Raw genomic sequence first — 27762 nt, forward strand, 5'->3', positions numbered from 1 at the left:
TAGCTAATGAGGTGGTTTTGATGTTCCATCATCAGAACCCATTGTGTTTTATAGTGGACAGATGTGAGTCATTTGTACCAAATCAAGCCATACTGGCTTCCAATGGTCTCCCTTATTCAGACCTAGTGAGGTAGATGTCTTGTCTACTGATCATCTATGTTATCTTGGCTAGAATGTTCATACAGTACAAATAGTGTTACATTCCAGGAGGTAATGAGTTCACTTTTATTCTGATAATGGCTGGACATTTCAGCAGTCAATTCAATCATTCACTATTTGATAGCAGCTTTTTAAAGAATCCAGCAAAAATTGTTTTAAATAAGATAATATAATTTTGGAATTTCTCTGCTCCCACACTCAGTGACATGCAAAGTTGTGCAAGAATCAAATTAAAAGAAACAGCAATAAAGAAATGAGAAAGAAAATATAGAGGGAATAGACATCTTAGATAGGCATCTTAAAGACAGCTTTCACATCTTGTGAGGAGTACAATGGATCATTTCCCCATTCTATCACATTCCTAGGGCTAGGATTTAATAACCTCATTGTACATTTTAAAAAACATACTACCAAGTACATCTGTAGTCTGTTCCAAGCATGTTGTAGACTCCTTGCTATTGGAATACGTCCAGGCAGACAATGAATGTCCCACATGTGTTAGGGAATGCATGCCTTATTTTCAATTTTCTTAAAAGTCAAAGCCCTAAGCTAAAGCTGCAAACTCTTCATTTTCTATTAGATGCATTATTCTTCTTTGAAAATTGTTTGCCTCAAATAGGGCTCTGGCAGGAGCAAAAGATGCTTCTTCAACACTTTGGAAGTACATAAACTAATCACCAAGATGCCCACCTCAAAGTGTTAAACCAAGATTGCTGGGGAGACATTTAATCATTCCTTCTTGGGATTCTGTGTTGGATAGCAACATTTGCATTTCAATATTTTAAACATTTGTCCACCAGCAGAATAATAGCTCACTTTTTGGCAAGTTTACAAATCTGCAGTCTGATTCATTTGTCAATTATTTTAATTCTGTGCCCTCTCATTACAGACATGCAGTATCAGAAAGTTTCCCCTTATGCAATTAACTAATACCCTTCAAGATGCCAGATATCTTTATTAAATCTACCCTTAACTGTCTCAACTCTATGAAGAGTAGCCCCAGCTTTTCTTACTAAAATATGACAAAGAACTGAGGATGCTAGAGATCTTAAACAAATAAACATAGAAATTGCAGGATGGGTAGCATCTGTGGAGAGAAAACAGAGGTAACGTTTTGAGTCCTGTGAAATTTTGAAGTGTCACAGGACTCAAAATTTTAACTCTGTTTTCTCTCCAGAAATGCTGCCAAACCTGCTGAATTTCTCCAGCAATTTCGGTTTTCGTTACACCACAAAATATTCTGATTAAGTTTTAAGTTTTTAACAAAACAAACTAGCGGAAAATCCAATTTATGGCAGTATTACTTAACACAATGAACACTATTAAAAAATATCATTTTTATTTCTGCGTGTTGTCAGTGTTAGAAAAATGTTAGGAAAGCACCGCAGAAAAAGTGAAGAAGGTATTAATTGGCAAATTACTTCTCTAAGGCATATTTCAGAAGTAAACCAAAGATAAGTTAGGTGATAGCGCCCTCAAGGGGTAATGTTAAACATTGGCTTTATATGAATAACCATAATATAAATTAAACAAACAAACCCTGAATTCTGTGACAATTCAAATCATGCATCAAAAATATAATAAGAGCTCAACTATAGAACATCTCCAGTTGTATTATGACTTTTGACAGATGGAATATACATAGGAAAGCCAGCATGCTGCCACTGAAGGAGGAGTATCTCCATTGAATTATCTGCTCAGGTAGATTTAAAAAATGTGTTCAGGGCACATTTTCACATTGAAACAGTTTTCCTCTTGACCACGAATTCACTACAAAGAATATAACCAATCTTAACTCCAAAAGACATTAGTCAAAGAAAAATCAACAGCTGTCTCAAATGTCCCTACGAAGAACATTATGCTCAATCAATGCAGATTAAGCACATCAAGTTAATCATTCTCCATCCTTGTCTCCAAAGAAGTAAGCTCTGTAAAAAATCTGTCACGAGGTAGTAACATCATGGTGAGATTTTCTCACTCTACTGGGGGAGAGTTTAAGTGAACTTTGCAGGAGAATGGGAACCACAGAGTAAATTCAGAAAGGAGAAAAACAAAGGTGGAGGTGAAAGAGTGGAAGTGGGAGCAAACAATGGCTAGAAAATAGATAGTAAATGTGTTTGGTTGTGCTTAATAATTATATATATCTCAACTCTCAGAGTCTAGTGAAGAAGGCAAATGAGCTAAGGACACAGTTAGACACTTGGAAGTATGACAGCACAGGTATTGCTGAAGCATGGCTTAAAGAAAGGTAGAATCCTGATTCCAGGGTCTTCAGATGAGATAGCTTCAGGTATACCAGAAAAATTATTGACAGGAACCATTAGGGGAGATGTTGCTTCAATTGCATGATCTCTAGATGAAAAAAAGCCTGGATAGTGCCTTTGAAATACGAGTTCAAACCTCACTATGTCAGCAGCTGGTGGAATTTATATTCAATTTATAAATAATTTTCGTTTAAAATTATCAATATCTTTAAGGAAGGAAATCTGCTGTCTTTACCTAGACTGTGACTATACAAAATCTGTGACTCCAGACACACAATGTGTTTGAATCTAAAGAGTCCTCAACAATGGATTAACAAGTCATTCAGTTGTACCAAAATGCTGCAGAAAAGTGAAACAAAGGATTTTCACTAATTCAGGCAAATGGAGAGTATTCAATCACTGTTCTAACTTATAGATGGCTGACAGGTTTTGGAAAGTCAGGGAATGACTTACTGTCTGCAGCTTTCCCAGTCGCTGACCTGCTCTTGAAGGTACAGGATTTATATAGCTAGCTGAGTAAAGTTTTTGGTCAATGGCAACCCCCAGGATATTCATTCAGCATTCAACAATGGTAATGTCATGATGTCAAATGGAGATTGTTAGATTCTGTCTTGTTAAAATTGGTCATTGCTTGGCATTTGTGTGCTATGAAGGTTATTTGCCCTAGCCTGAATGATGTCCAGCTCATCAGCAAACATCTTCATTTTTTACCTCATAATAGAGAAGCTATTGATGTAGTACATCTAGAAGGTTGGAGCTTGACATTGCTACAGGAACTCCTAAGGGCAGTGTCCTGGGAATGAGATGCCTGGCCTCCTACAACCATAGCACAATTTTCCTTTTTGCTAGGTATGACTCTAACAGTGGATTCCCATTGACTTGAATTTTGCTATGTTGGACCGAGGTTGAAATATATTTGCAAGTGTTTTAGCCTTGAGACCTAGTAAAGGTTAGAATCCATCAAAAATGATCGTATCTATGGATATTTGGTGGAGGAGATTATATGAACATTAGAATTGAATGAAAAAGGGATGGGTAGAATAAATTACTTGTAAACTAATTATACAAAATGAGGATTAATTTGGCATGGAGGTGAACAGAAGATACATCATTGAAAAATTTATTGTGTCCAGTTTCTAAGACAGCATTTTGTGGCATTGAATGAGGGATGAAAGCAGCTTGGAGGAAGAGAAAATGTCAAGGTCTGCATTGCGATATCAAGCTTTGACTTGGCTTTCTTGTTGAGCTGTTGCAAACCCATCTTATTTTGGATGAGAAGCTTACCCACCACACAGTATTCTTCTGGGGTCAAGTAATGAATTCAAATGTTAACAATTACCAAGTTTTTTTTCAAATCTATGTTTTAATCAAATACTAGAAAAATGCTTTCTATTCCTAAATACACATGTTCAAATAGCTCTCGTGACAATGGAGATCTGATGGAAATGCAGAAAGGCAAGGAGATGAATAAGGAAGTATACTGTGAGAATAATATAAACTACAGTGAAAGCTTTCTTAAATTTCCTGTGTTTAAATGCACAATTGCTGCTAGGCAACAAGCGATTAGGATAATACGTTGTTTTTGGGACAAGCATTTAGATCAATTAGTACTTGAGTTTCAGAAGCTTTCAATAATAAGGCTAGTGTAGAAATGGGGAAATTCAAACAACCCAGAGAAAATCAAAAATATTACCTCTGTTTAAACAAAATGAACTAAGAAATCTGTCACCACTGGGAGGCAAGAACAAAATGTATTATCCATGGGAAAAATAGACTCAGTGAGATCAGAATCTCAAATTACACTTTACTGAACTGTTTGGAGCAGTTGCACTTATGCTTATAATACAGTGTCATAATGTTTGCTGAACTTTGATGTGATGTTACTTCAACAAATTAGTCTAAAGTAATAAGCAGTGACAGATACAGGCAAAACCTGTAGCTGTATTAACATGCTGTCATCCTATCTTAATGCAACACTGAAGCAACACTGAGAAAGTAAAATCCTTGTTTTGGTTCTATATGTTCAGTTCACAAAATTAATTCCAAAGGGAAAGATTTGAGAAAATATTTGGAAACTGTTTAAGAAATGATTAAGCACTATTGAGGTATTTTTGTTTCTGGTAATGTATACATTAATTTATGACAGACTGTAAATACTTCAGTGATGTGGACAAGAAACAAAGAAATGATTAATAAGCTGAAGGCATCAGACGTGTGGATAGAGAAGAGATTGTTCCACCTAACCTATTCCTACTGTACGATGCATAACAAAGAGAGAAAGTTACAACATTTTAGTCACATCATTGGACCAGACACTAGACAGCCACAATTATTGGATGGAAAATGTCAACAGAAAATGTGGGAGCCAGGAGCCCAGGAGAAAATAGATGACTATCTGAATGTACAGATGACTTTTGCAGAATGTTCAAGGACAGCACAGGACAGACAGAGGCACGGATCCATGTCAGTGAACCTTCAGGGAAGATGACAACATGAATGAACAAAGCAATTTATGCAAGTCAGAAAATTTATTAACACATTCATGAGGAGTGTTGCCCATCTACTTAAGAAAGGAAGAAGAGAGAAAGGCCAGCTTTCCTAATTTCAGTAGCAGTATAATGCTGAATCTATTACTAGAGACAAAGCAACAGAGCACATAGAAAAATCATACAATGGGTCGAGCTTCCTTAAACAGCAACTTCCAAACCTACAACCCTTACCAGCTAAGAGACCAGAGACCCAGGTAATGCTCAGGAGACCTTGGTTCGAATCCCGCCACAGCAGTTGGTCGAATTTGAATTCAACAAATATCTGGAATTAAGAATCTAATAATGACCATGAATCCATTGTCGATTGTCGTAAAAACCTATCTGGTTCACTGATGTCCTTTGGGGAAGGAAACTGCCATCCTTGCCTGATCTGGGCTACATGTGACTCCAGACCCATAGCAATGTAATTGACTCTTAACTTCAGGGTGGGCAATAAATGCTGGCCTAGCTAGCAATGCCCTTGTCCTGGGAGATATTATATTACCATGTGTTGAGGGTGGTTAATAGTCAGAACACTATGAATAAATGGGAATATTTGGGTTGGGAGACTGTAAACAGACAAGGTATCATAAAGGATCTATATTTGGACTTTACTAATAGACAATATGTTTTCTTGACTTTTATGAAGCCACAAATTCAAATTCCCTGATGGTACACAATTGGGTGTGTAAGTAATTGCTGAGAGAGTGGATAAGGCTGCAGAGGGAATTGCACAGTTTGGGTATATGTTTAAGAACATTTCTGTTAGAATACAATGTGGCAAAATGTGAAGTTATCCTTTTTGGTAGGAAAAGAAAAGAAGCAGAAGTTTCTTTTGTGAATGCTAACAGCGTGGGAAATCTGAGGGACCTGATGTACTTTCATCACAGCAAATGAGTATATGGGTACAGAAAGTAATTCGGAAGGAAAAACTGTTTTTTAGCTTCTTTTTCAAAGAGATTGGAGTACAACATGAAGAAGTTTCATTTCAATTATCAGAGTATTTGGTGAGACCACTTGAGCATTTGGTCTCTTGGTGGCTCTCAGCCTGGTCTCTCAGCGGCTCATGGTGGTATTTTGGCTCAGCATGCAAGTGAATTCTGCCTGGGCTTGTTCCAGAGGCACCTGGGGAGTTTGGACAGGCGGTAGTTTCAGTAGCAGCAACAGCATCTATGTGGTACCATCGAGAATGGTACCAGGCTGCTGAAGTCTCCCAGAGAGCGAGATAAGCAGAGGGCTCATCAAAGACTGTTGAACTTTGAGCTTATTCCTTTATTTTCCTACCTTAAGCTACGAAAGACTTTAAATGTTAACCATTACTTTATTTCTTTATTTTTCTACTTATTCTATGAAGTAATACTTAACATTTTTAACTGTCATTTTTCTTACTACTTTGTACTAAGTTTTTTTGTACCTAGGTACCTAAGATGGCACCGTGTGGCGAAATTATACACTTTTCACTAAACTTTTGGTTTTGAGTACACATAACAATAAAATCTAAATCTAAAATCTAAATCTAAACCATATCTTGAGTATTGTGTGCAGTTTTGGATTTCTTAACCTAAGGAAGCATATCCTTAATAAATTCATTAAACCAGTTCCTAAGATGAGGGGATTGTCCTACAGCAAGAGATTGAGCAGCCTATGCTTTAAGGCAGAAACAAATACTGAAATGGAATACAAATAGATAAAGAAGGTGTCAAGGTCCTTAAGGAACATAGTAGACTACAGATGAGCATAAGGAGAAGCCGATGGGTTGCAACATAGTAGGGTGGGGGTTAAAGTGTTGGAAACTGACTTTGAAAAGGCTGAAGGCAATTTTAAGGCCATTCTCCTGACAGCCCCTTCGTCACAAGTCTGCTGGACTCATGAATCACTGATATTGCTAAAAGCTAGTTCAACTGCTGGAATTTGGCACCACTTAGCAAAAACTTTCTCCAGGGTTCTGCAAAACCACATAAGAAGGCCCAGTCCGCAGGTCTAACCCCCACCCCACGATCTCAGGTCTGAGACCAGGAGATAAGCTATTATTGTCCTCTATATTAAAATGGAATTTTTTTACTTAAATTAGAGACATCTAGTATTCAATACTGTTGTCAGAAAAAAGTTCCATCAAACATTGCTATTCTTTCAATTGTATTAAATATACTTACTTAAATGTATTCCTGTCACATCATTAAGTGATTTTGCACACAACTTACTTGAAAGATGCAACTCATTATATCAGAAACAATTTTAGCATGCGGAGTATCTTCATCCTTGCTGACTGGTTTCAGATTATGTTCTAAGCATGATTCCCACAATGCTACAAGAGCCTTCCCATGCTTCTCAATTGATTTTGTTTTCCTTATGGCAGTAGTAATTCGAGTAATGCAGATTTCTACCACTGCCTGATCATTGACATTCCTCAGATAGTCCTAAAAAAGTGGAAACACAAAATATTACATTATTTACATGAACTGCAAAATTTATTCATATTATTCTTTATCTGAATAACACTGAAATTAAATCTGATTTCTTTTGATATCTTATTACGAATGTTTGGCTGGGGATTTAGACTAAGCAACATAAGCCATTACAATTTCTGACAAACACTTAATGCTGCAGATAGGACCAGAACCATGGTTTACATTTACAAGAAACAGGTTAGCCAAACCAGTCTACATTAGTTTTTGCATTCTTTGTGATAAGTTATCCCAGTGTCAAATGTTCTCCCTGTTTCTGTATGCCTTTCTTTCATCTATCTAATGAGTCCTAAATGTCAACATTGTTTATGTTTCAATCATTTTAAACTAAACTAATAAATTGATTCATAACACATGCTAAAATTACTGATGGCAGAATTTTCCCATTTTCGGTTCAGGTGTTTTGTCAAGCAGGATTCCTCACATCTGGTCCCGTATGTGACTTTTCTCACATGATCTTCTGCTCTTTGCTTCATTAATTATTCAACCAGGCATCTTTCTCAGGAAACTGTATAGCTGGAGACACAGAAATACTCACTGGTGCCTGAACCTTCCATTCTTCAAGCCACAGTAGCCACATAGTTAAAGCCCAGCTGCACACCACTATAAATGATGCAAGTCAGAAATGATCCTCCATACTGCAGTGCTCAAGCCTCTACATTAAGCACACAGGCCAGGGGAAAGGAAAGCTTACTCCCTACTTCACAGATAGGATCCTGGAGGATTTAGTGGACGGGATATCGTAGAGGAGGCCAGTCCTTTGTTCACCTCATGACCACAAGAGGCCATGTCATCAGACAAAGCCAGCCTGCACACAATTTATAGCTCCAGCTATAATCTTCTCTTTACTATCCTAGTCTCAGGGCCACCACTGTCTCTAATTCTGCCATTGCGCACACATCTCATCAGGCTAATAGACTACAACTCTCACTATTACATGGATCATAAGCAATCACGTACACACACCCACCTCATCCTCCCAAACAGTTAACTTTTCCTGCTCTCGGTGCTTCCTACTCTCTCTGGAGGCATGTCACCACCTCTCCTGCCTGAGTCAGTACTAACTGCTCTTCCAACCACTTCCATTGTACTCAATCACTCTTTTTTCCTCATTCCAGAAAAATTGGCTGACACCCATAGCCTGATAGACCCCACGGTACACCAACTGACATACTTGTTATCATCAGACCGGTTGCACTCGACCTATAGGACTGACCTTGGCCCAAACCTTGGACTGCAAGGACACCAACAACATGATGATGGATCAAAATCCCAAAGTATAAACAATTTTCACTTTTAATTCCAAGGTAATTTAAACAAACTGTTGATTTAAATATTGGGACTGCCTAGCAAAAGGGAGGCAATGGCCTAGTGATATTAGTGCCAGATTGCTAATCTAGAGACCCAAGTAATGTTCCGGGGATCTTGATTCAAATCCTGCCACAGCAAACGGTGGAATTTGAATTCAATAAAATATCTGTAATTAAGAGTCTAATGACGACCATTGTTTATTGTCAGAAAATGCCTTTTAGGGAAGGGAAAAAGAGTTGAAGTCAGCTGGTTTATCTCCCAATATATATTTCACTGTTGATAAAATAACCAGCTCCTGCAAGACTGAGAAGGTATGCTCCCAGATTCATCCATGGTCTGTTTGGGATGTAATGTGCAATCAATAGCTCTCTAACTTGTTTAACTTGGTGCTCATTCAAAGCACTGAACTGGCTGATGTGGTTCCTGACTTCTTTGCCTAGGTTTGAACAGTATAGCACTTCTATTGACACAAAACCAGGAGTTGCTGGAAAAGCTCAGCAGGTGTGGCAGCAGCTGTGAAGAAAAATCACAGTTAACATTTCAGGTCTGGTGACCCTTCCTCAAAAGGGGTGAAAACAGGACGGATGCAAATTGAAAGTTTTCACATACGGGTGAACTAGGGGTGACTGATTAACGGTTTACTGACACTTACTGGTGAAGAAGATATTTCCTTTATTTGCTGAAGAGCTTCTGATAGACAATCTTCAATTTCAGTATCTTCCAGTGAGAAAAGATCTCCTGCACGAGATAAATCCCTCTGCCCTAGCACAACAATAAATAGCTGATGCATAGTGGGCAATTGCAATGAAGTGTAAAAGTTACATTCACACGTATCCAATTGCTCAATTCGTCGACAGCATGGACAAATTCTTCACAATTTGTTTAACAATTTGGTCCAAATGCTTAAATCATTTCATGTTCATATGTGCAAAGGTGATATCACTCCACTGTGTCATGCCCTATTTGAAAAAAAATGAATTACAGAATCAGATATGTTTTCATACACAATAGCATCATCAGTCTGAATGCAAGCATTGAAGATTCCAACGATACTTTGACAATTTGCTCAACTATATTGTGAATATTTTGAAACATAGACATTGCTGAAATTTAGAGAGAAATGGTAGCTGAATTGATAGAGCAAGTCCTTTAAGCAGCAAAGAGATAAATGCCCAGACATCTATTTCAGAGATGTGGATTGGAATAACAGGAATTTCTTTCCGTTATTGATCAAATGGTGCCATAGTATTTTTTACAGGACGAAGATGGCAGGTGGACACTCAGTATATGTCCCTTATGTATGTTCAATTCCATGACAGAACCATCTAGTGAATGAAAGGATGAACTTTAGTTTCATTTCAAATCAAACCAAAGGCCATAGGCAAGAGGCAAAATTCATGTGGGAATTATTTAAGTTGATGATAAGCTGAAATGTGATTTAAGATTAGACTTGATTTGAGCAGCATCTTCAAAATGTCAGGGATGAACACTGCCGTGGAGTTGTGGTCATAGTTACAGTCTGAATACCAAAATCCAAATCTCTTATAGATAGCCCTGTATAACTACCACTCACTATTTAAAGAACCAACAAACTTTTTCGGCTCCCAAATGCCAATGTGATGAAACAAGCTCTGCAAGATCTTATGTCATATTTGCTTCCTCCATCTTTGCTAGTATCTGCTGTCTGATGTATCCAAACAGACTAATTTCTACTGAGAAGAGACTTTTTTTTTAACAATGCCCTCAGCCACTAAAGTTGGTTACAATACAAGTACCAGTCTTAGAAAGATACTGAGGGCAACCAGATTGCTCACTGTAACTCGCACAAACAGCGTGGTGATATAGAAAAAAACATGCATGTCTCCATGGTACACAGACATTTGGTAAACTACATCCAAAGGAATTATGTGGCAACCATTCAAAAAAAACTGAAACCTGTTTGAAAAATGCATAAATTTTCTGAAAATAAAACTTCTCAATGCTGAAATATTACTACACATGTCAACCACTAAAGTGTGGGAAGAGAAACTAAAATAACAATTATAATTTGGCCTTGAATGCAAGGATGGGCCAGAATGCCTTACTGCAAACATGTGGTGCTCAAAGAGGTAAAGGCCTGGCTGTATTCCCCAACTAGGCTTATGTCAATCTCTTCACATGGGACTGAACGAGTCAGGAAGATGATCAATTGTTTAATATAAGTCTAGTCATTTTATTTCAAACCCTTAAAATACTCATTTTTCTTTTACAGTGCTAGACACATCTGATACAATGTCACGTATGTTTTTCCTACATGGTCACTAACGCTTGATACAAATTTCACTAAAGTCAACATAACTATAATTTATGCTTGATCAACGAGATTGTGCTTTATCTATTACGAGAAAAATGGGCAATATTTATTTTTCTTACCATGAACCATAATTCATTGCACAACTATTCAAATGATTTTGTTACAGAAATTCTCTTCTGAAAGCTCAGCTTATCTAATATGTAAATTTCACCAAACAGAAAAGATAATAATTGAATCCAAAAGTTCATGTTGTCACAGTGTAAGTTATGTTTCATTCAAATTTTCTGCCTAGAAGTAAACCAGTACGTGAGCACTTGTTATTGGCACATAATTGAAAACTAAGAACTGCTTTTACAAAATTGAATGACTAATAGCATTATACATCACCACAAAAATCTTGAGATTATAGTAAACTTTGTCCAGTTTCCAAATCACTGTTAATCCATTAGTGATTAGTGTATCAGTACCGTAAGAAATACTCAGCTTTGAGGAAGGAAACTCCAGTTTTGGAGAATGTGAAATCCGTCTGAACTGACCTCCTTTCAATTCATTAGCTTTCCCTATACAAATCACCTGCTACCAAATTCAATATTTATTCAATTTATTAATTCTTAATTAGTTGGAAATAAATTGGAAAAAATCAATTACCTGTCTTGCAACCACAAAGCATTACACTCTGTATTTGTCCTAATCATTATAAATGCAAAGCATGTTATTGAAAAGCAGCCCATAACTATCTTAAATACAATTTAATTTTCATATGAATATTTGTGAAGCTTTAAATTACACATATTCCTGATTTATACGCAGAGCAAATTTTAAAGGTTTCCAAAACAGGGATGTTTCTTCTGTTTCCGAAAAGAATAATTACAACATAAGAACAGTAAGAAGAAATGCAGATACCAAGTTATAAAGCCTTTATTGTCTTTCAACACGTCTGATAGAATCTCAAACTGTTTCAGATACCTCTGAAGCTTTGCTGGAATCCATTATGGGAATTCTAATGTAAATTCAAAGCCACTGGATTCCCAGGACTGTAACAATAGACCAGGCACTACAATTACTATTCATCCCACCAGCATTAAACTGACAAACTCAGCAGGTAGGCATTAGAAAGCTGCATCCTCTACATACACTAGTTTAACTGATATCATAATATTCATCAGTGAGCTTAACCTTCATAATCATTAACTATACCTAACAGACTTAGAACAAAAAGCTTAGTGTAGTTATGTTACTAATGCAGCAAAGTCTTTTAAGTAACAGAACAAGACAAAAGATCACCTCATGAAAAGACTCATGGAATGTTTTCAATTCACTAAAAGTAATCACGGTAGAAAACAGAATTACTCTTCAACATTCAGTTCACATGTTACGTTACAAACCAACATGCAAAACTACATTTAAGATTATTGTTTTGCTTGCTGGCTTACAATGGGAAGTAGTTGCACCTTAATAGAAAATTAATCTTTCGTTTAGTGAAGGCAAATAGAGAAAACCTGTTTTAACACAAGATTCAATACAGTGTTGCAATAATACTGACTTGTGCTGTGTGTTTGGACAGGAGTTGAAAAGTTTTAAAAAGAAGCTGTTGGCCTAAGAATTTTCCGTAAACACAGAACTCTTAAGTGTGAGGTAATATCAGTCAGGTTTTGTTACCTGCTTATTAATGTTAAGGTTCGTACATATTATCTTTTTAATTTGAAATAATAAACAAAGGATGCTGAACTTAATCATGATAGAAAAAGAAAGGATGCCTAACCTATTGGTAGGCTATGCAATGTTAACTGGTTAAAATTCAGCAATACTTATGCATACTTTTGGAAGTCTCCTGGGACATAATTATCCCAAGCAGTAGCAGCAGTCCATTTTACATATTATTGAGTATTCTTTTCCACTCATTTAAAGTCATGAACATACAAATGTCTGCCCATATTCTCGGTTTCTGGCTAACAGGTTTGTTTGCAAATGAGAGGGGTGCATATTTGATAGGATCCTAGAAAATTTATTTTGGTCTTTTGGAATAAAGACCAAACTTCTCAGTACCATAGCTGTGATCTTTCTTATGTTCTATACAGATTCATTATCAGATTGCAACTTTTATAGGCTGTATCTCCTTTTGTAAAATCAAGTTTTTTCTAACAAATTTATCCATTGGATGCATTACTTCTATTTTTTTCTGGACTTGCCCCTTCAATCCTCTCTGGTCTTCGACACTAGTTTTCTCAGTCTTTTTTCATTTAATGTAATCATTAGTCTCTCTCCTCCGTAACATCATTCAGCATTACAGTTCTTATCAACTGTATACTCTTCTGATTGTCCTTGAGCATTCCATCCTTCCTTTGCCTTAGTATTGGTGGTCATACCTCACTCTGAGATTTCCTCCACAAACCCCTATGCTTTGCCACCTTAAAGATTGTTATTAAAACTCAGCCTTTTAACCAACTTTTGATCACCACTAATATTTCCCTTGGTTTGGTCTCCATTTTTTTTAAACTTTCCTTCAAGGTTCTATATGAATGCATCTTGCCATCATTCTATTTCAAATTTAAAGATATAGAACAAAGTTATGGCCACACAGGCTGAGATAGTGTTCATTCAAAATAGGATTGAAAAAGTTGAAAATTAAACAAATCAAACAAATTAGCAGATTCCACTGAAATACAACCTATGCATACTTATCTTATTAATGTGTTCCCTATAAAATCAAGTTCAGCACATCTAATATTACACAAATATGAAAAAGCAAGACACATTTTTGACAAAACCTATGGTTAAATATTTATACTTGAACTACATTTTTTTTAAAAAATCCTGTTTTCCTCCTTCAATTTGTTATCCAGTTTTTGTAATGATTAGTTGCTTGAAATAATTTACGAAAAAAAATTTAAACAAAGTGCAAGATCAAGCATTAAAACATACATAAAATCATTTGTGATCACAGCTAACTTAGAACTGGTCCTCAATTTAGAAAAGTTAACTTGTGCAACCCAAAGGATTGTTCATTGTCATGCTAAACTGTGAAGCTCATGTGAGCTTGCATTGGCCAGTTAACATTCCTTAGAAAAAAATAAAGTGACTAAATTTTGATTGATTCTCCTATTTGTTTGTCTCTTACGTTCAAGCCAAACCTCAATGGAAGTTAGATATAATATCTAAGAGAATGAAGTAAATTAGAGATTGCAACTACTTAAAAATCTATTTCCCTATTGCTATCTTTTGCACCAAAAGAAACATGAGTTAGTTAGAGATATTGCTTTACCTGCATGCTAGTCCCAGTAGGCATACTTGTGATCCACTTACTCTGAAGGTTCCTGCTGTCTTTGTATCGTAACACACAGCACACTGTAGTCATGGTTATGAGAAGTAAAAGGCAATGGAAACTTTCTGTTGAAACCATGCACTTCCAGCAATCTATTTAACTGTTGCGAGCTAGGAATGCAAAGAATGCATGCTGTAAAATGTGCCTAAAGTTGAGTCTTAAGTGACACAGTCAGCTGGTCAGGCTTGATCCAAACAGAGTGGCAACTGATTGGAACGAAGTTCTAATCAGATTATTGCACAAAGCAGAGGGACAGTTTAGTCATCTCTGATACTGACAGTCCCTGTTCTGTGTATGGCACTCCCCCTTTAAAATGAGGCCACTGAAAGAAACAGGACTCTTTTGAATCATGAAGGACCTATTAATTCCATGGAACAGAGACAGATGAAGAAGAATTCTCATCAGAGAATCTACATTTGCAATAATCTGAAAATATTTCAATAAACTCTGAGCAGCGATAAACAAATTTTAATGATGACAAGTTGCACTTTTCCATTAAATAAGAAACACATTACTGAATTCCTTTCAACTTAGTGTACTATTCATTGAATATACTTATAAACTCTTCTATGATATGGGTTCTAAAACAAAATACTTAATTTTATACAACTATCAGAGAACTCTGCAGTAATGGTAGGTAATGCTGTTAAACATAACTATTTTAGTAATTTAAGTTTAACTGAATAATTTTAAGAATGTATTTCTTTTAAAGACAGTGAAATTTAGGACCATAATTTGCATGTTAAGTGAAATGACCTAGAAATAAAACTAGGTTTGAATGTTACGTACAGGGTGTAGACACCATGCTTTTTGATATATTTGAAAGAAGAGAGATGGAATAGAGATGCCAGACGATCTGGCTGCATGATAGATGCTCTGTGCTCACTTTTTAGGCCATGTACAATTATCCATAGGGGCAGTGTGATGGAAGGGGTTACCAACAATCCTGTCAAATGGCACTTACAAATCAACAGCCTGCTCTCTGACGCTCAATTTGGATTTCCCCAGGGCCATTTAGCTCCTGTCCTTATGACAACCTTGGTTCAAATATGGACAAAATAGCTGAATTCCAGAGGTGAGGTGAGGGTGACTCCCACTAGCATCAAGGCGTTTTCGACCAAGTAAGGTATTAAGGATCCCTTGTAAAACTGAAATCAATGAGAATCAAGGGGTAAACTCAACAGTGGCTGGAATCATTCCTAGCACAAAATATGATAATTCTGGGACAACCCTGGACACTATTGCAGCAGTTCTTCATGCCTGGTTGAACCATCTTTAGCTTTTTTTAATCAATTATCTTCCTTTTGACAAAATTAGAAGTACAGAGGTTCACTGAACCCGCCACCATTAACATCTGTCAAGTCACCATTGACCAGAAACTTAAGTGGACCAGCTGCATGAATACTAAGGATACAGGAGCAGACTGAAGGCTGGGTATGTAACTGACCTTCTGACTCCCCGGGCTGTTCTAACATCGAGAAAGCACAAGCCAAGAATCCGACAGAATACCAAACTTACTCCACCCCCACCACCAAGCACAAATAAAACAAAAATTCACATGGATCACACCAATGCATATTGCCACCAAGTGTTCATCTTTGTAGGAGGCGGGGGAAGCCACCCAACATAACCACACCCCAAAGCAAGCTCTAGCCTCATGGAGTGCCTGATCAAATAGTTTCTTTAGTGTAGTGGATCTCATGAAAAATGCAGCTCTCAGCTTTCTGTCCAATCTGACCACATCACATGAACCATTCCTATTCTCCCAGCTCCACTTTTAGAAAATATTTTGCCTTTTTCCTTGCTCTCAAAGATATTTCTCCTTCCAATTCTTTTCATCATTCTTCCATCACTCTCCTTTGTTCCTTGCTTTTCTCTTCTTTTGTTAGCTTCCTGTGTTTTTTCAGGATCCTCCCTTGTTTCTGTTTGCTGACCAAACCATTTATCATGTATTGGCTCCTCTCTTTGTCTCGGCCTTTGGATCAATGGATTCGTTAAAAGATTTTGGTTCTTACCACCGCCCCTATAAATAGCACAGAAATAGATGGTGGAAGTAGTTTATTAGCCTCTTAACGGGAATGACACTTCAGGAAAGACTATGCAAAAAGTAATAATGCCACCTTGCTCAAATTGCATGCTGACAATCATGGGTGATTTTAATCTAGGTATAGATCGGATGAACCAAATTAGCAAAGGTAGCCTAGAAGATGAGTGCATAGCATTTTTCAGAATAATTTCTTGCAGCAGTACATTCTACAGCCAAACAAACAGCAAGTTATTTTAGACCTGGCAATTTGCAATTAATGTTTAATAATACAGGGCATGCGGACATTGCCAGCAGAGCCAGTATTATTACCCATCCTGAGTTGCTCTAGAGGTGGCGGAGAGCTGCATTTTTCAAACACTATAGTCTATTTAGTATAGGTACCAACAATATTGTTAGGAAGAAAATTCCAGCATTTGACCCAGTGACCCTGAAGTAATACAATGAAAGTTCCAAGTCAGGATGGTGAGCGGCTTCAAGGCGAAGTATCTGGTGGCATTTTCCCACGCATCTATTGCTCTTGTCCTTCTAGACAGAAGTAGTTGTGAATGTGTAAGATGTGTCAACGGTGCCTTGGCTAATTTCTGCAGTGCATCTTTTGGATGGTAAACACTGCTGCCACTGTACACCAGTAATGGAGGGAGTGAATGTGTTTGGATATGAAGTCAATCGAGTGGGTGGGCTGATTTGTCCTGGATGGTGACAAACTTCTTGAGCACTGATGGTGCGGCACTGATCCAAGTAAGTGGGGAGAATTCCATCACACTCCAGAGTTGTGCCTCATAAATAGTGGACAGGCTTTGAGGAGAGAGAGGTGAGTTAATTAGTGTAAGATTCCTAGCCTCTGACCTGTCCCTGTAGCCACAATATTTATATAGTTAGTCGAGTTCAGTTTTTGGTCAATGGCAACTGCCAGGATGTTGATAATAAGGGCATTCAGCAATGGTGGCTGCTAACTGTCAAAGTGCAATGGTAATTTTCTGCCTTGTTGCACACAGTCACTGCCGGTTCTGGTGATAGATGCCACTTGTCAGCTCAAACCTGGCAATAATCCAGATCTTGCTGCTCCTGGACATGGATGGCTTCTTTATCTCATGAATTGGGAATGGTGGTGAACATTGTGCAGTCATCAGTGAAGGTCCATCCCCACTTCTGATCTAATGCCAAAGAGAAGGTCAATGGCAAAACAGCTGAAGATGGTTGGGCCTTGGACAGTACCCTGATGATCTCCTACTGAGTTCAACAACTACCAACTAACTTTGAGCTAGGTATAACTAAAACCAGTAGAGAGTTTTCTCTCTAATTTTCATTACCTCTAATTTTGAGAGAGCTCCTTGATGACACAGAGTCAAATGCCACTTTAATGTCAAGGGCAGGCCAGATTGGATTTGTCCTCTTTTCTGTGTATGGGGACATACCTGAGCAATTTTCTATATTGTCAGGTAGATGCCGGTGTTGCAGCCATTTTGGAACAGCTTGGTTTAGGGGTCCGATCAGTTCTGGAACACAAGTCTTTAATACTAATGCCAAAATGTGGTCAGGGTCTGTAATCTTTGCTGTGTCTAGTGCCTCTAGCTATTTCTCAATATCACATGGAATTAAGCAAATTGGCTGAAGACTGGCATCTTGGCTGCTGGGGAACTCTGAAGGATACTGACATTGATTTCTACTTGGCACTTTTGGCTGAACTTTACTGCAAATACTCCACTCTTATCTTTTTTACTAACATGCTGGGCTCCCCTATCATTGAGGATTGGGATATTTGTGGAGCCTTCTCCTTCAGTGAGTTATTTAAATACAGAATACAGAAATGATCTAGAAATGCAAATCAGATGGAACACCAGCACAAAATCAGGTCAAAGATTAGAATGAACAACGAACAAAATTGGTCTACAAAACTAAAAAAAGGCTTGCGTTGCTATAGCACTGGTACTGGAGTTGATCCAGTCATTCCTTGCACCCGCGAGACTTTTGATCCTGAGAACCCCTGCAACTGGTGAAATTCACGAGTATGGATCGCGTTAAAAATAGATTAAAATTGTTTGCGTGATTTTTGTCTTCAGATGTTAACATTTGTTGTTGCTTATTTTCTGGCATGGACAGGCGAATGTGCAATTCATGATTTTGCGGATACAGAGGATTTACTGTAAATCTGATTGGCCCTTCAAAATAAACTCGCAGGGGCTGCAGGGAGTTGGGGGGCTAAAGAGAAATGGGACTGATGGGCTGTTTGAGAATTAGCATGATGGACTGTGCCATGTTGACTATAGCCAAAAGTTGTTCTGAAGCACTTCACAACCAGTGAAGTATTTTTGAAGGACAGTCACTGTTCTGTTGGCTTATTCATAGGATACTCAAGTTTTGCTGGCAAGGCCACTGTGTATTATACATCACAAACAGCCACTCAGAAGGTAGTGCTGATCTACCTTAGAGTCATAGAGTCTTAGAGATGTACAACATGGATACATAAAAGAGCATGTAAATATATAGCAAGCTGAGAGATTGGTGTAGTGACATGTTGGTTGATATTTTAAGGGTTAAAACAAAACATATTGAATGTAAGCTTAACTCAGAACTGGACAGACAAAGGAAGCATGGACCATTTAAATACACAAAGAGACAGAGCCACAATAACATACGCAGAGCAGAAACTCATTAATGTTGCAGAGATATAATTGCTGTAACTGGGAACGTGTTTGTATTTTCAAAGGACACGGTCACTGGACATGGGCACAACAGGAGCTTGATTAATCTGCAATGGAAACCGATTCTTTTAACTGAGGACTGGTCCAGCCTTCTAATGAGGCATTGATACACTAATTGTCTTGAAATGTTTATGATCATGTGACAAGTGTGACACTGCAAAAAGTAGCCTTTATTTGTTAAGTCTCTCTCAGACTTCATCCCTTTATGATATTGTAGAAGAAACTCTTTGCCTTGTTTGGACCCCTTAACAATCAGTGTTTAATGTTACTTGAAACATTACAACAGCCTGGCAGGGCAAGGACAATAAGTTTGTGTAGTAATTGTAACAAGGGCAACCAAGTGGATCCCATAGAATATGAGTTCCCTGATTGGAGCTGTTAATCTGATCCAATCAGGGAGCCCAGGCTGACAAATAAAAATAGGAGTGTCAGACATTCTGACACCCTGAGAGCTGGCTCTGATGGAGCTGGACCAGTGTCAATGACTTTCCATATGTAAATAAAGGGTGACTTGGTGACGGGATACAGGCCTCTGTCAGGATATTTCAGCGGTGACTTGATTTGATTTATTGTTGTCACGTATACCCAAGTAAAGTCAAAGCTTTGTTTGCGAGCAGTACAGGCAGGTCACAGTAAGCAAGGACATATAGATCACAGGGTGCTTAGACAGAGTGAGACATACAGGTTACACTGCACAGGAGGTGTGCAAAGCAAGATCAACATTAACAAGATCAGCATTATTTGACAAGAATGGGATGTAACTGATGTAACCATGCAAAAGCGCTTACTAGCTGAAGTCCAAATGGACTCCAAAAAGGCACTACAACTGGCTTTATCATTGGAAAATGTAGCAAGTGGAGCATATGAGCCACAGGGTATTTCAATGAAAGTGAATACCCTTGACACTCTGACTAAGCTTGGGGAACACCACTTGAGTGAAGGCAATTGCATAGCTTCACTCAGGACATATCCTGAACAGAGAGACTCCAAGTCAGCTCACAGCAAAACCCCAAAACAAAACCAAGCCTTGGCCAAACAGTTAAAACTTTCTTCAGGATCCAGGCCAACAAGCCATTGTAGTTGCTGCTGAAATGCAGACTGAAGACAGCAAAACAGTCGACTAGACCTAAACCGAGCAAGACAACACATAGACCAATATTTAGGAGAGTGCACAGCCTGGAAAGTCCACCTACACCTAGTTTGAAACAATTAAATTGCTTAGTATCATCCAAATCAGAACCAAGCAAAATAAACGTCTGGTTAAATGGTCATTCAGTTCTAAAGGAGTTCGGTACCACTGTGGCTGTGTCAGTGATTGCAGAACCAGTCTTTAACAAAATTTGCTCTGGACTCCTACCCTTAAGTTTGTGCAAGACCTTGGCCAGAGTGAGAACCTATACTGGGAAACCTTCACAGGTTAAGGGTACAACTTCGGTTCCGGTCAGAAACAGCTAGTTCAGTTACCACTGATTATAGTAAAAGGCTTGGGCCCAAGCTTGATGGGGCAAAATTGGTTGACAGAGATTCAACTAGATTGGTTGAACATTTTGACTAGAAAATGGCTGCCTGAGTGAAGTCCTAACTAACCACCCAGAGGTTTTTCAGGAAGGTCTAGGGACTGTTAAAAGGAACCAAGGTCACCTTGCATGTTGACCAGGAAGCAATTCCACGATTCTGCAAGGCCTGCCCAGTGTCACTTGTCTTATGGGCAAAACTAGAGGCAGAAATCAGAAGGCTAGAAAGTGAAGGAATCATTAAACCAGTACAGTTTGTGGAATGGGCAACACCGGTCAGACTGATTTTGAAGCCCAGTGGGTTGGTTCGCCTTTGTGGGGATTTTAAACAAATGGTAAACTGCTTTTCACCGCTGGATAAAGACATAAATCCTTGATGTGAGGGATTATATGCAAAGCAGGCAGGAGGGCAATCTTTCATAAAGCAGGTCATGAGCCATGCATACCTGCAATTGCGGTTTGATGAGGGTTCCCGGAAGTATGCAACAATTAATACCCATAAGGGGTCCTACCAATAAACGAGATTGCCATTTGGAGTATCAACAGCCTGTGACATTTTCCAGCGGATGATGGAGAACATTTCACATGGTCTACCCCAGGTCGCCATTTATCGAGATACTGTACTAATAACAGGAAAGACCAGTAAGGGGCACTGAGAGAACTTGTTCGTAGTAATTAGACAGTTCTTCCAGACAGAGAAGGGAAAAGTGTCTAAGAAGGGAAATATGCATGTTCCAGGCACCCCATGTGACCAAGAGTCGACAAGACCAAGATACATCCATTGAAAGATAAAACGAGTGTGATCAAATGTGCCCCTGCTCCCACTTCTGCACTGGAGCTTAGGATTTTCCTTGGGCTGGTGAATTATTTCGGTTCATACCTAACCTGGCCTCCATCCTGGCACCTTTACATTAACTCCTAAAAAAGGGGTCAGGATTGGAAATGGTCACATAGCCAAGCCGTAGCTTTCTGGGAAGCAAAGAAACAGCTATCATCCTCTCAGGTTTTGACACACTACGATCCCAAGCGAAATCTGGTATCAACATGCGATGCCTGCCCGTATGGCATCAGGGTTGTAGCCCAATAGAGAGGAACGCCCAATAGCATATGCATCCAGGACTTTGGCTAATGCAGAGTGTAACTACACCCAGATAGAGAAGAAAGGTATGGCGACCATATTTGGAGTCTGGAAGTTCCACCAATACCTTTACGGATGTAAATTTGTGATAATAGACCACAAACCCTTGTTGGGTCTACTTAAACAGAACAAGGCAGTGCCACCCACCACCCACAGCTTCTGGCCAAATTCAGCAGTGGGCTCTAATACTAAGTCTGTATAACTACAAGTTGGAATACAGTCTGGGAGGGCAAGTAATGAATGTTGATGCATTGAGCCTCCACCCAATGGCAGATACACCACTGGAAGAGTCTGTAATGGTTTTAAACTTTTTGGGCATACATCCAGTCACAGCTGACAATATCAAATGTTGGACAAAACAAAATGCTGGCAAAACAAACAGCTGGTGGTAATGGGGGAAACTAAAGTGCTGTCACAACCAGAACTGAAACCTTTGTGTACTTGGAGAGATCAGATCACAGTAGAGGACGGCATATCATTATGGGGAGCAGCAGTGATTGTCCCGAGTAAAGGTCGTTGCCATGTCCTGATTGAACTCCACCATGGTCATCCAGGGGTCTCCAAAATGAAGAAATTGGTGAGAAGTTATGTCTAATGGCCAGGGTTTGATACAGACATAGCCACATAAATAGGGCAGTGTCCAGAGTGCCAACAAGGACAAAAATTACAGCCAGCAGCTACACCACATTCATGGGAATGGGCAAATAAACTTTGGACCCAGTTACACATCAACTACGTAGGCCTTTCATGGGCTCAATGTTCTTAGTCATTGTAGACGCTCGCTCCAATTGGTTGGACGTACATAGAGTTCATTCGTCAAACACGGCCTGATCATTGAAAAGCTGGGAACATGTTTTGTAATACACAGATTCCCAGGCCATCATTTACCAACAGGGAAATCAAGTGTTTCCTAAAGTCAAATGGGGTGGCATGGTGGCTCAGTGGTTAGCGCTGCTGCCTCACAGCACCGGGGACCTGGGTTCGATTCCAACCTTGGGCAACTGTGTGTGGAGTTTGCACATTCTTCCAGTGTTTGCATGGGTTTCACAAGGTGTTCTGGTCTCCTCCCACAATCCAAAGATGTGCAGGTTAGGTGGATTGGCCATGCTAAATTGCCCATAGTGTTCAGGAATGTGTAGGCTGGGTGCATTAGCCATTGGAAATGTAGGGTTACAGGGATAGGGTAGAGGTATGGGTTTGGGTGGGATGCTCCTGAGAGGGTCAGTATGGACTTGTTGGGCTGAACGGCCTATTTACACACTGTAGGGATTCTGTGGATACAAGGACAGCTCCAGACTGTCAGTCATCCAATGGCCTGGCAGAAAGAGTTGTCAAACCCTGAAGGCAGGCTTCAGGAAACAGCCTACAGCTTCACTAGATATCAAACTGTCCCAGTTCTTATTTGATTATAGGACCACCCTTCTAGCAACTTCAGGAATAGTTCCAGCAGAGGTGCTAATGGGGAGAAGAGTCCGCACCAGGTTAAACCAGATCTTCCTGGACCTGGGTCAGGAGGGTGAAGCTGCATCAGGAACACCAATGCTGGACACAAGACTCTGGTAAGTGAGACAAACAGTTTACTTCAGGGATCAAAGTTTGGTGTAGGAACCACAGGAATGGCCCCTGGGGAAGAGGCTTGGTTGGTGCAAGGTCAGGTCCAGTGACGTATAAAGCTTGGGTAGGAATCATGGTCCTGAACAAGCAGTGGACATTTTTCTTGCCATTTATACCTATAAAGCATCCCTCTACTCATTTAATCGTTCAAAGGAAAAATATTCACAGTAGTTTCATGCAATCATACAGTATTAAGAAAATATCACTCAATAGTAAATTTAATTTCTCAATGGGTTAATAAACCTATCAAAAATTTTCATCTATTATAATATACAAACATCTTAACACTGCTGAAATGCTTTAGTAAATGCTGTCAGTTAACAATCGTAGAATCCCTACAGTGTGAAGCAGGCCAATCGGCCACACATCCCACCCAGCCCCACCCCACTACTTTACCCTCTCACCCTGCATTTCCCATGGACAGTACACTCAAATCTGCACATCCCTGGACACTATAGGCAATTTAGCCAATCCAACTAACCAGTTCTGAGGAAGGGTCACCGGACCCGAAACATTAACTCTTTTTTTCCTTCACAGATGCTGCCACACCCTCTGAGCTTTTCCAGCAACTTTGTTTTTGTAACCTGTACATCATGGTCTGGGGAGAATGTGCAAACTAGCACCATAGGGGTAAAATCTAACCCGGGTTCCTCATGCTGTGAGGCCAGCATTCTGCAAAGAATAAACAAGGAGCATCGATAAGTAAGTTTTATTTTGCAATTTTACTTTTAAAAGCACCGTCTCAGACAGCCCTGGCGAGGAAGCGTGGAGTATCTACTGTTAGACTTGAAACCAATGGACACCAGAAAGGCTGGAGAGCAGGGCTACGGACATTTCGGGGTGTTTTTGTTTTTACTTAGAATGTGAACTTTTTTTCCGGCTGCTTTAAAAAGACGCGGCCCCTCTGCATTATTTAATTCTTGTTTGATGACAATTAAAATTGCCAATGCCAATCGTTTATTCTTCCCTTTCAAAGCACAACATTGAAAAAAAAATCACGATTAGATATACACATAAAGCATTAACACGTAATTTCCCCACCACATCCCATGCTTCTAATTTCTGTATTTTTGACGTATTCTGTCAGTGGTTCACTGTCCAAAACAAATATCTGCTTTTATTCACCACTTAGTAAAACAGAGGTGGTTAAAATGACTTTACGTTTCAAGAACCTCATTTTAACTGGGCACCCCCTTAAGTCTCACACATTGACATAGAACCGGGTGAAAAAGAAGAGTAAAAAAAATCACAAAATAATAATTCGGAGGATCAGTATTGCACAATTCAAGTAGCAGTCTGTGAACATACCAAAGTTAATTCTTGAGAACGTTACAAGAGCCACTCCATCCAGTGTGACCCACCTGAAAGGTATGTTCGGGAAAAGCAGCGCACCAGGAAACTCTGTCATCCTACAGTTATCATTTTCTGTTTAAAAAAACAAACACAAAAGCTTCCCCAGTCTATATTGTTTACTGGTCCGCAGGATTTCAACGTAATATTTTACTAAAACAGCAAAACAGGTGAAATGCTGTCGGAAAGTATTTGACTTTTAAGACTTACCTTTTCTTTTCGAAAACTGTAACATTGAGATTTCGCGAATGGTATTTTTGTTTCCTCTCAGCAATAAGTAGAATAGTCTATGTCAGTGTTTAATCCCCTGTGAATGGTGAACAGTGCCAATTGATTGCGGACTGTCCCAAATACATCAGCGCCCCCGAGCGCCAGCGTTTCCCATTTACAGCTGAACGCCGCCGCTCGGAACTGGACAGCCGGAGACTTGCCTTCTTCCTATTTAGCTCTTGAGGCAAGCTGCGCGGCCGTTTGGCAGAGAATAACGGCAGCATTTCACAGAATAGAACGAAACAGAATTGGCTTTGGTGATTACACTGAACTTAGAACGATGGGATAGAAAGCCATATGCCCAAATTTACCAAGACCACAAAAAAAGGTGCAATTTTAAACAGTGTAGTGGATGTGTAACATTGAATACATTTTATAGATTAAGTGAATGGGCAAAACCGTGGCAGAAGGGGTTACTTCCGGACGAGAAATAGAAGACTTGTCGATAATATACACAAAGGTGGATAATATCATGAACAGGTACAGAAGATAGTGGAAAAGACAAAAGAGAACGCTTTATATCTAATGCCCTGGTTAGACCATACATGGAGTCCTGTGAGAAAGTTCTGGGCACCTGACCTCAAGGAAGACCTTGGCAGAAGTGCAGAACCAATTCAACAGCATGGTCTCTGGACAACAAGGTTAAATTATGAGGAGAAATTAAACAAATAATAATTGTATTCCTTGGGATTTAAAACAATAAAGGGTGATATGATTAACTGTTTCCAGATATTTACGAGAACAGTTAAAGAAGATTGAGAGAAATCATTTCTGCTGGGTTGAGAAATCCAGAACTAGGCAGCATAGTCTAAAAATATGAACAAGACCTTTCAGGAGTGAAATGAAGAATCATATCCACATAGATAGAGTGGCAGAAGCTTGGAATTTTCTTCTGCAAAGATTGTTAGATCAACTGTAAATTGAAAACTGAGATTGATGGCATTTTGTTATCTAGCAATGTTAAAGAATATAAGGGCAAATATAGAGTTACGAACAGATCATCCATGATCTTACTGATTCATGGAACAGATTCAAGGGACTAAATGGTCTACTCCTGGTTCCAACATTCATTTTTTCAGGGGCTGAATAACCACTATTTGTGCTGTAATTCCTGTCATCCTGTGGAAATTCTCAGAGTGGCTTGGAGTTTAGGAGTTTGGAACTCCTTCAAAAGTAGCACGAGTACCAAGCCCACTTCCCCTTGTGAAACCTTTTGTTTCATTCATATCATTCCACAGCCGCCAGTATTAGTATGTAAACTCCAAGCAATGATCAATTTTGACTCACTTGCCAATTCAAAGTTCTCATCCTCACAAAAAGTTCATGTTCAAACCAGAAATAAAGGACTTATTAAAGATGGGATCAATTGGGAAGCTTGACTAGATCTTGTGCAGTATAGGTGATTTTGACTGTAGTTTCAGCATGACTATCAGTAGTTATAGGATTATTGCTAGTTAGAAGTAAGATTTTGGTATGTACCATCTATTGGTACCTGTTATAGGTTATCAATCAGATAGATTGAGAGAAATCAGAATGTTACTAATATTATTTTTAGTTGTCATTTTGACAAGTGGAAAGTGCCTGTTCATGATGTTTTCAAAATGTATTGTGGCTGTGCATGTTGATCACAAGATAGTCTCAACAAAACCAGGCCTTAGTCCAAAGGCAAAGGGGTTCCAGGATGATTAGGGGCCAGGCCTAATGAACTTTTCCAGCAGCTTTATTTTTGTTCCTGATTAGGGGCCAGACTCTGCTGTGAAATGTTTCATAGCAACCTGTGCATGGCCATACACAGATATACATCAGTGCAATCCCCAGCCACCACTACGCACATGTGCAGTGAAGAAAGTTTCTCCAGATTATCCCTTAAAGTTATGATGGATAAAAGGGATTGATTTTCTCAACTGAAAACATTTGACAATTATAAAGATGTGACTTTTTTTTTTCCCCAAAATACTTTGTACACTTTCATCTCTAAATGACATTTTCTTAAGCAGACCAAAATCTAAAATGTTGATCCTTATATGGAGTGAGTGGATTAGTGTGCAGCAGTGTTGCCAAAGTATTTTTCACTGGAGACCATATAGGTTGTTCACTATGTACTCTTGCCACTAAAATAGATGGAAGACCCCATGCCATGAAAATGTATGGTTGAAGCTATGTTTTGGTTTCTTACAAAAAGAAATTCATACTGAGCCAAGTATGGGTTAAATGACAATGCATTCCTTAACTTAACAGTGATAATTAAGCTTGATAACTTCAAACAAAAGTTAATGCAATACAGTAGGCAAATGCCTTACAGGAAATTTTAAATCCTTTCTTGACAGCCTAACTATCCATATTAATTAATTTTATTACCTGGGTGAATGGGAAGTGGAAGCAACATCAGTTGTTCACTAATTCATGAATTAAATAAAACCTATTGCAATGCTATTTCATAGCTAACAACCTTGAGGCTATAGTGACTTTTCCATCAGAATATCCCACTGAATCAGCCATTACAGCCAACAGCTCTGCTAACTTTCCAAAAATGGCAAGCTTATCTATGTTATCACATACTTTTGAGTTGATGAGAGCCACACTGTATTAGAGAAAACAAACATTGGCATCCTCTTTGAATTTCAATATTCCCTCCAAAGAGTAGATAAGAATTGTGGACACCTATTTCCTCAAGACAAAGGAAATTATTTTAGAGGTAATATATATGGCTCTATTTAAACAAACCAGAAAATTGATCCAGCAATAGTTTCACTTAATGACTGGCAACTGAAATATTTTATGTTAA

The 27762-nt window shown here is 38.8% G+C and overlaps 1 protein-coding gene across 2 annotated transcripts in view; it reads right to left on the reverse strand.

The window, feature by feature from the left end:
- The window catches only part of veph1 (ventricular zone expressed PH domain-containing 1), a 209046-nt gene extending 183993 nt beyond the window's left edge, over nt 1-25053 (reverse strand). The window contains exons 1-4 of one of the 2 annotated variants that reach the window (XM_048604370.1): nt 24918-25053; nt 24666-24782; nt 9380-9686; nt 7153-7368 (exon numbers count right to left, since the gene is read on the reverse strand). In XM_048604370.1, the coding sequence (XP_048460327.1) occupies nt 7153-7368; nt 9380-9517 (354 nt within the window). In that variant the 5' untranslated portion in view covers nt 9518-9686; nt 24666-24782; nt 24918-25053. Of the gene's footprint in view, nt 1-7152; nt 7369-9379; nt 9687-14282; nt 14394-24665; nt 24783-24917 lie in introns of those variants that run through there. The other variant, XM_048604371.1, reaches the window with a different exon arrangement.
- Nucleotides 25054-27762: the final 2709 nt, after the last annotated feature.

This window comes from Rhincodon typus, chromosome 13 (assembly GCF_021869965.1).
Source record: "Rhincodon typus isolate 14 chromosome 13, sRhiTyp1.1, whole genome shotgun sequence".
Lineage (NCBI taxonomy): Eukaryota > Metazoa > Chordata > Chondrichthyes > Orectolobiformes > Rhincodontidae > Rhincodon > Rhincodon typus.